The 9,546-nt window shown below is 31.5% G+C and overlaps 1 protein-coding gene across 1 annotated transcript; it reads right to left on the bottom strand.

Moving 5' to 3' along the window:
• Positions 1-2,931: 2,931 nt before the first annotated feature.
• On the bottom strand, positions 2,932-8,922 carry LOC128397814 (uncharacterized). The gene is made up of 4 exons (XM_053358568.1): positions 8,389-8,922; positions 6,945-7,100; positions 5,363-5,735; positions 2,932-5,243 (listed from the first exon to the last, which is right to left on the bottom strand). Exons 1-4 carry the CDS (start codon positions 8,431-8,433, stop codon positions 3,793-3,795), a joined length of 2,025 nt encoding a protein of 674 aa, XP_053214543.1. The 5' UTR covers positions 8,434-8,922; the 3' UTR covers positions 2,932-3,792.
• Positions 8,923-9,546: the final 624 nt, after the last annotated feature.

The raw sequence follows: 9,546 nt of genomic DNA, 5'->3' as shown, positions 1-9,546 counted from the left end.
CTCAATAATTGTTATAACTCTTTGAGATATCAAGTTAAAACGGAAACGGAAATGATAACTTATATGTTCTTATGTTTATTGATTTTGGTTTAACAATTGCTTGTGATTACATGAGTCATAATAGTTAATAATAGTTTTGTTTAATCAAATCATTCAATCAAAGTTTCTAATTGTAATTTGAGTAATTAAATGGAAAAGTTTAATTTAGTTTCTATTGAAAAAAGCCAATTGTTGCCATCATGAAGTTGATACTTGAGTAGTTTCAAGTGATTAAGTTAATAATTAAATCAGTTATTACATAAGTATTATCATTTTGTTAAATTGTATTAATCCGATTAACCTTTAAACTTGTTGATATTTAGACATTGACCATGACTAAGGGCAAAGATTGACCAATATTTTGACTTTATCATGTCAAATGGTGAATCGATTGGCTCAATTTGTGTCATTCGCACCACATTAATATTAATAGTTGCGTTTTCTAATAAGCATGTCGACCTTTTGTTGGTTCGACCTTGAATGTCCATCATTGCTTGACCAATCTCAAGATTATTGATTTCTCATGTTCATCCAGATCTTTTATAATCATAATTATATCACTTCGGTTGGAGGCTAAACTATCAGAAATGTCACTTTCTCCCAACGATAATAAATAAACTCCACGTTGATTCGGAGGCCACAAGGACGACACTAAACGACTCGATCAGTTGATAGAATTCAAACTAGTATTTTTTCTCTCGATTTTCGCCCATTTAGCAGCAGATATTCCATTTTAAGGTCACATTAGTTGATCGATCGGTCAATTTTCCTTTGCTAAGATTGATTCGTTCGTTACTAATATAATTCAATTTGATCGTTTGTTGCTATCGTTGATCCTCGTAGATTGACCAAATCGATGAGGTCAAACGACGACACCTCAGACATTTTCAAAGTTAATCAAAGCGTTTCATCGAGAGGAACAAGAATTAAATATAAAATTAACCATCTAATTGCTGATTAACTATTCATTTAATCACAGAAAATAAAAGTCATATCATTTTCTATCCACTAGATGGAAGCAAAGTTGCTTACATGTTTACCATTAAAGCGTCAGAGAGCAGCACAAACATTGATTGTTGAATTAATCGCAATTAACTTTGATTAAACTAATTACATAACATTTTATTCATATCACGACTAAGACTAGTGACAATTATAGTATTGAGGGTGATAATTAAAGATATGGCTAATTAGCGACTTGAAGATAACTTTCCAAGAATAAAGTTAGGAAAGAAAAAGTTTAATTCTTAATTTCTCCATAATATTTGATTAATTAATCGTAATTAATTAATCTCTCTGATTTCGTCAATTTTAATCAGATTGCTTGGTTCATCAATTAATCCATTTTCTGTTTTATTTCTCACTCGAGCTTAATTGTAATCACTTTCTACTGATTATCCACGAATTAAGTACCTTTGGTTACTTTTTTTGCGCGATTTTGATTATTACAATTGATTTAATTGTGATTTTAAAATTTCTTGATTACGGTTATCATTTTAATCACAGTTTTCTGCTGATTTGTTTCATTTGGTGCATTGGAGGTCAAGGTCTGGTCTCCGCTCCTTAAAATACTTGAACCCTCAAAGGTAATTAATCATTTAATGTTTATTATTGTGATTGAAATTATTAAATATTTAATCAAAAAGCTTCCGTGTTTATAATCAAGATTATAGACCAATCGGTTTTAAATTCACAATCAATTTAATCATCCAAACTGTTATTTCACCATTAGACCTAAAATATACAACATGTATTCATGATTAGCTATCAGCAGTTGAATCAAAAAATTGAAATAAACTAATTGGTAGTTGATCAGATCCATTGAAAATTGTTAATTATCTCAGATTAATTGTTAAATTGATTCTCAAGCTAATCTTTTGAGATACAAATTGTCAAAATATCAGTTAATTATATCATTTCAAATTCACTGTTGACAGAATATAAAAAGTTAATCTTGATTCTCAAACCTAAATACAAGTAAATAATTAACTTTAAAATGAAAATCCATTGATTAAACCAGTTGATCAATTAATTATTTAACTTATTTAGGTCACACTAATTCACTTTGTAATTTGATTACAATTACAATTTAATTTTGCGTCAACATTTTCATCTTAAATTGTATTACCTTCAAGCTCTTCTCATCATCATTACATTACATTTGATAACAATTATCATCATCGTGATGAGAGAGTGATAAAAGTGATGAAGATGAAGATGAAGATGAAGATGAAGATGATCATCTCTCACTTTAAATCCTTTCGATAATATCTAATGTCTTCCGTTGTGAACGGGTTCAGTATATCGGCCTTTTCTGGGTCTAAAATGACCTAAATCCGGTTTATCATCATCTCAATCATTTGCTATAATATGATTATCATTTAATTCAGTAGTCAATTAAGTTACCTGATTCCATATTGATTGTAACTGTAAATAAACTTGTTAAATCAACAGGTTACTTCAACCTATTCCCAATTATTGTCTAATCATGATTATAAACATTGTGATTACAATTAACTTAATCTAAAAATAAAGTGTTAACCTTAATTTTGTTGTTTTTGTTAAATTATGATTTAGATTTAATCAAATACAAAACCATTTTGATTGTTGTTAATAAACTTGAAACTTTTGTTATAATAACAACAATTAAACCGGAAACTTTTACATTCAATTTAATTTCAATTGAGACAAATTAAACTTTTCTTTCAGTGTATCTTAATTGTTGGTCATTTAAGTTTAATTGTTAAGGTCAATTTACTGAGCCATTGTTATTTAGGAAGCGTTAATTTGCTAATTAATTAATTAGCAACAGAAAACAATGTTATTATTATCTTAGATTGTTTCATAATTGATTAATTGTTTGGTGTGAAAATAAATTGAAACTTTGGTTAATTTAAATTGTTTAATTTTAAATTGTGTCTTTAATTTATATAAATTTCATTTAATCCACAAATTGTTATTTAATTGTTTTTATTGCAAATGTTGCATACTGTTAATTAAGAATACAAAAAAGTTGATTACTTTTGATTGTGTATGTTTAGGTTTAATTGTTGTTGAATTTAGATTAAGTAAAAGATGTTGAAAACTAAATTGTTGATGATTGAATTTTTCATTTGATTGATTTGATTGATTCTAATCATCAGAGTTGATTGACAGTGTTTAATTCCTTATATTATTAACTGATGATCGTTCAAATTGATTAACTCGCTGTTGATTCTTTATCCTTAATCTTAATTCATTTTCGCAATAAAATTTATATTGATGATATTTCCCAACCGAAAACATTGTCTATTTAATTCAATTGATTGATGAAGATGATTTAATATTTGATGATGATGATGATGATAGTAAATGACTAAAGGATGACGATGAGAATTTATGAGAAAATATGATCAAGATGAGATGAAAGAGAGTAATTGATTTATCTCTCTTTCTTTCTCTTTCTTATCATAAAAGAAAAGAAATAAGAATGGAAAACGGAAACGGAAATGATGCGTTTTCTGTTTTTCTTCTTATTGGTTTACTTTTCTTTTGATATCGATATTGGCACCAATGAATCTGGCCTTCAAATACCTCGGCGCAATTATATTTCATGAGTAATTTAGGTGGGTGGGTGGGTCGTTGTGTCCAAGACAATTGTAAAAAGTTTATCTAAAGATGAGATGATCATGGTGAAGATGAAGATGAAGAAGATGATGGTGATGATGTAGGTGTTGTTTTAATAATATTTATAACAATTAATTTTGATTTTAATTATCGACCAGTTAATGTTGAACATTTTGAACTGGGATAGGTTCGGATCTCATAGGGCATTGAAAGTTCAGCTAATTTAGATGATGAGGATGATTTTTCAGCTGACCGTTGATAGAGACAAAGGAAAACACTGATTAAACATGAGATGATTAGGATGGCAATTAAGACGATTACAGAGGTGGCAAAGGATATTGTTGACATGCAAATTTGATCGATTGGTTGAAGATCGGAAATATCGAGAACTGGAACTGATTCATTTGATGCTAAACTGAAGGCAAGATCACCGGAAGAAACAACTTGAATGATTTTATTCAAACCGATTTCAGTCGCTGAATCCATGGTGTATTCCGCTTTGATCATGTCCTCGAGTCGCCTTGAGACATCACGCTCTTCACGAGGTTTACCAATAGCATGATATGAACTGGCAGAGGCATAGTTTTCTTGTTGTTGACCACCGCGTCCTTCAGCTGGACCGCCAAGTGAGGAGCTGACAACTGAACCAGGAAGTTGATCTGGTGGTCCGCTTGAGGCTGAACATTGTTCTGGACATTGGTGCCTACAGATTTGAATGGTACATTGGAAGTGAACTTCCATTGAATCAGGGAATTTAAAGGCTTGGAAGTGAGCGTAGCTAAGGACAGTCGCTGACGAGCCAAAGTTCTTGATCTTGGTGAATCGGGACATGAGTTTTGGTCGGACGATACAACCTTGAGAATCGACGAGTTCAATTGGTGCACGTTTACCATCGTGAGCAATACAGTTACGAACAAGCATATCGAATTTGTTTTCTTCGTCCTTAATGGCCAACACCATGGTCATTGTTTGACCAATTTTAACGATACCTGCAACCTCAGAGGCCCAAGGTCCTTTTCCGACTTGAATTTGCATCCAACAACCAACATTGTCTCCAGCGAAATCAGCACGAACTACATCCAACATGTCAACTGGGAATGGACGGAATGTGACGGACTTTTCATATTGATCGTGCCAAGTACAACGTAACTTTCTGGCCTGATCCCAGACCTCTTGAACTTGAGGATCGTATTGAATGACGATTGTATTTTCAAAAAAGGTACCACTTCCGGAAGAAGCACCATTACCATAAAGACCATTTTGTGTATTACCTGTTGTACCACAAGTGGTTATACCGATGTCAAAGTAAACAGAGTTTCGACCTGAAGCAGCGGGAAGATGGACACAATTACCATGTGAATAGTGACCCTTTGAGAAGATGATTCCGTTGAAAGGTTTGTCAAATTCAATTGCAACTTTCATTAAATTTTTCTCGCACTTTACATCGAGATGAGATATTTTTGGCATTTCGGGTGCGGGTAAAGGCCAGTTTTCATTGTGTTGCGATTGTTGTTGACCAGAACCTGAACCATGGTGAGGAGCAGGGGCAACAGCAACTTGACCAACAGGTCCATTTGAAGGACCATTACCTTCATAACCTACAATTTAAATGCAACATCAAAAAGAGATTAGTTTTATCCGTGTTATTTATCATGATAATAATAACGAAACAAGAGCAAAATGATTAAGGTTAATAGCATTAACAATAAAAACAAACCTTGATAAGCATGATTGGCTTCGGGACCATATTCAATTTGATTTTCCACTGGATGACCTGGAGGTGGAGGTGGTGGAGGTGGAAGACCATGGCCGGAGTAGACTGGTGAACCAGAGCCAACTTGAGGTGGTACTGGACCCATGGGACCAGGACCATAGGATCCAACTGGACCATGGCCATGATGACCTTTTGGTGGAGGTAAATTGGACAACATGTAACCGGGTCGGTTAATCATTGGATGGTGTGGTGGTGGAGGTGGTGGTGGTGGTCCTGGTGGTCCTAATTCACTGTGATTAGGGGGACCTGGAGGTGGTGGTGGGCCCATTGAGTGATGATAATTGTGATTAGGGGCTGAACCTGTTTCAAATTGACCCTGAAATTAAGGCAAATAAATCACAAAAATTGAAATTTACATTAAATTAACATGTTATTATTATCCCAGTAAATGATATTATAATTATATCATAGATATTAGATCAATCTGATTAAATGGTTTAATCTAATTGAACAGGATCACAATTGTTTAATTTAAATCATGATCAGAGTTTCATTTCACAATTTATCATAATTGTTCATCTTTCTAATCATATTTTCCCAAGTAATTCATCAGATTAAATTAATAACAATTCAGCTAAGAAGCTAAATCAACTTGAGAATCGTGATCACGATTTTCATGACTAAATATTGAAATTTAAAACTCTGACAATCAAATTGTTACTGTTTGAAATCATTTTAATTTACACACTAACCCCTAAAGTTAATCACAATTAACTAAATCACAGACACATAATTGATTGCGAAAAAAAGTTTAACCAAAATTTACAATTTTACAATTACTATGAAAATGGTTAATCAATTCAAACTAATTTAAATAATAAACTGAAAACTTGTCCAAAATCAGCTATTGAATAAAATTGAACATTCAGATTAGGTCATTGATATTAAGTTAATTACAATTAATATTCACTAATATTGATTCTGCCAATTTATTAGCTTTTAAATTGTTATCACTGAAAATCTGAAACTAATCCAGTAGTAATAGTAGGAAATTAACTACCTTACAATTAGTTGAAATGCTACAAAAATTTACTAATAATATGATATATTAATAAACAATAAGAATTGAAAGAAATACTAAAAAAAGAAAACAAATTAACTATTCTAAGGTCAGTTAAGTGCCTAAGGGAGGTTAACAGATTCCGGTAACAGATTCAATTGCGTGAGCTCAAACCAGGCCACTTTAGCAACGGCAACGGTAATACTGGTCTTTCATCTTTATCATCATCTCTCTCTTTCTTTCGTCTCTTTCTTTTCTCTTTCTCATCTTCCTTCCATCTCTTAACATTGTTGCTTTTTTTAGGCCAAACTTGAAATCCAAATGAGGCCAACAATTTGGTTAAATTGGTTTTGTTTTGTATTTATCTCAATATTTTATGGTTTTTAATTCACTTGCTTAATGACTGTGTTAATTTCTGGGTTAATTAAACAATCGATTGAAAGTTTAATTTATATATATATATTAATATAATCATTTCTCTAAATCAAAAGTTAATTGTCATTGAATGAAGATTTAATTTCTTACCTGGTGGATTGGTGGATAAGCCTTATGGTCAAGAATATCCTGACTTTCGGCCTTAATCATTTCGTCGTCGTCGGTAATTTCAGCTGAACTTGGATTCTTATCTGCACCATTGGATTGATCACCTTTCTCATGAATTTCATCAGCTAAGCTTGATGACTATTCATTAGTTAATCAGTTAGTTAATTAGTTTAATGATAGATGATAATTGGGAAAAAGAGGGATAGATGATTAGAAGAAGAGAAAAAATCATCATTAGTGAAATAGTTTGTTAATTGTTACAAGTTTATTATCTTTAGATTGGAAAATTGCTCAAGTTAATGAATTGCAATTAGATTGTTGAAATTGTTTAATCAAAATTTTCACAATTGATGAACAATTAACAATTGTCACAACGTTTGCAAAAGAAATTATATTGAATTGTATTCACATGAGAAAAAGTTTTACCTTTTTTTTTCATTAGAATTTAATGTTTCAGAGAAGGTGAAAAATTCTGAACATTTTTCAGGATAGAAAAAAAAAGAAAAAGTTGATTCTAAATTGTGACCAACAAGATGATTAACTAATTGCAAGAGCTTTGGGAATCAAATCAAGAGGGAATCGCAATTCAAATGAACCAGAAAAAGAATCACAATTATAAAAACAAAAAGAAATTGAATAAAATTTGAAGCTAATTTAGATATTGGAAAATGTTACAACTGTTAATTGGAGTTAATTAACTCAATGAAAGTTGTAAGAAGCAGATGAGTTAATACATTAATTGCTAATTAGCTTTATTGTTGAAAATAAAGGTCAAGATAAAGGTTAGTTACTATTTTAATCATTTGCAGATGATGAGGATGCTTTTGATCTGGATGATGCCTTAAAGGTAAGCGGGAAAGATGAGACAATGATGATGAGGATGATGAGGATGATGAGGATGCTGAGGATGCTGAGAGTTACTCAGAAAAGCAAAGATTAATGAGTTTCCCTTTATATAAATCGTGATGAAACATAAAATGTTATTATGATCAAAATGGGTGCTCATCATGTTATTAATGCTCTTGCTTGATTGTTGTTGTTGTTTTTTACTCCTTGTTCACATAATCATATCAACAATAATCTAGATTTAATGTTAATTACAATTAACGGTTAACAATTTTACCTTAACATGTGACTGGATTTGGAAAGGGTCAAAGGGGAAACAATATGATTCTAATCAAAAAATTAAATCTAATTATGAGCTAAATTGTTGTTCTATTGTTATTTAAAGTTAAAGAGACTCTCACAATTAAATGGACTAATATTTTAACGATGATAGATTATCTTTCATTGTAATCTGAATATCAAAACTATTCAAACTTTTATCGATTGCAATTCATTAACTATACAATTAGTTAATTGGATAAATGATACATATTTTCAATTGATTAGATTGGTTATTAATTGTTTGGTTATTGTAACTTACCAAGAGTAATAATGTGAATATAACAAGTAAATTAATCCGAATCATTTTTGGTTTTGATTTGTTATCGTAATAATTAATCACACAAAATATATTTAATCTATTAAATAATCACAATTGATGATAAAACAATTAATGACACCAATCAGTTAATTATCCGGAAAACTAAACTATCCGGACAATTGTTGATTCTCCTGTGAATTTAAATATTAATCAATTGATTATTTTAAATCAATAATTGAGAGACACACAAAGTTACAAGAGTTGACAATTTGTTTGTTATTGTTTAGCAATAGTGTTGACACTTGTGACAAAGATGAGGACGACAATGACAATTGTTGATGATAATGATGCTGATGGTGATATTGATGTTGATGATTATACGGATGTTGGTTAGTTAGTTAATCAGTTACACAATTGAATATAAAATAACATTGATGATTAAGAAAATTGATTTAATTGGGAATTGAACCAACACCGAGAGACGACGATTCTTAACTGGAGATGAGTTTGAATGAATGTTTAACTGGAAGAAGATGCTGAAGATGATGGAGATGATGAAGATCAGCAAACGAAAGAAAGAAAGAGAGAGAGAGAGAGAGAGAGAGAGAGAGAGAGAGAGAGAGAGAGAGGAAGGTCTGAATATGAGAAAGAGAGAGAAGGAGCAAAGGGGCGGGAGAATAGCGGACGGGCCGGGTAACCGGGGCTTGGACCGTGATTTGTTGTTGGTAAATGAAACTGGATTGAAAGTTGATTATTTAACTTACTAATAATAATACATAACATTTGAGGTGTACCTGGTACTTGACATCGTCTCTTGAGGCGATCATCATGAAGAAGATGATCATCGCCAGATAATAAACCTGATTTGTTCGAGTTCTAAGATAGATGTTTATTTGTGACCGGTTCTCGCCCTTTTTTCAGTTAATTTGATTCCCCCAACAAAAGACCGTTACTTGTACTTGATTCATTCTTAATTGTAAACTAGGTTTCCGGGCATTTAGCTTGATTCTCGTAGAATTCAAATTTGGTTAAGTGAAAGAGAGAGAGAGAGAGAAAGAGAAGATGATCATGTGGGTTGGAATATAAGATGAAGCGATTTATCGATTCTCAATTTTTCTTTTATTTTCTTTTTTTCCAACGAAATCGCCGTTGAAAAAT

The sequence above is a fragment of the Panonychus citri genome, unplaced genomic scaffold (genome assembly GCF_014898815.1).
Source record: "Panonychus citri isolate SS breed McGregor unplaced genomic scaffold, ASM1489881v1 Contig00040, whole genome shotgun sequence".
NCBI lineage: Eukaryota > Metazoa > Arthropoda > Arachnida > Trombidiformes > Tetranychidae > Panonychus > Panonychus citri.
This window is presented reverse-complemented; position numbering and strand designations above follow the sequence as displayed.

What these genes read in the sequence shown, in the direction of transcription:
- LOC128397814 (XM_053358568.1), bottom strand. Translation starts at nt 8,433, where the DNA reads ATGATTCGGATTAATTTACTTGTTATATTCACATTATTACTCTTG. An exon ending in TATTCACATTATTACTCTTG is followed by an intron (nt 7,101 to 8,388) that starts GTAAGTTACAAT and finishes ACTAATGAATAG; the next exon opens with TCATCAAGCTTAGCTGATGA. An exon ending in AGCCAATCATGCTTATCAAG is followed by an intron (nt 5,244 to 5,362) that starts GTTTGTTTTTAT and finishes TTTAAATTGTAG; the next exon opens with GTTATGAAGGTAATGGTCCT.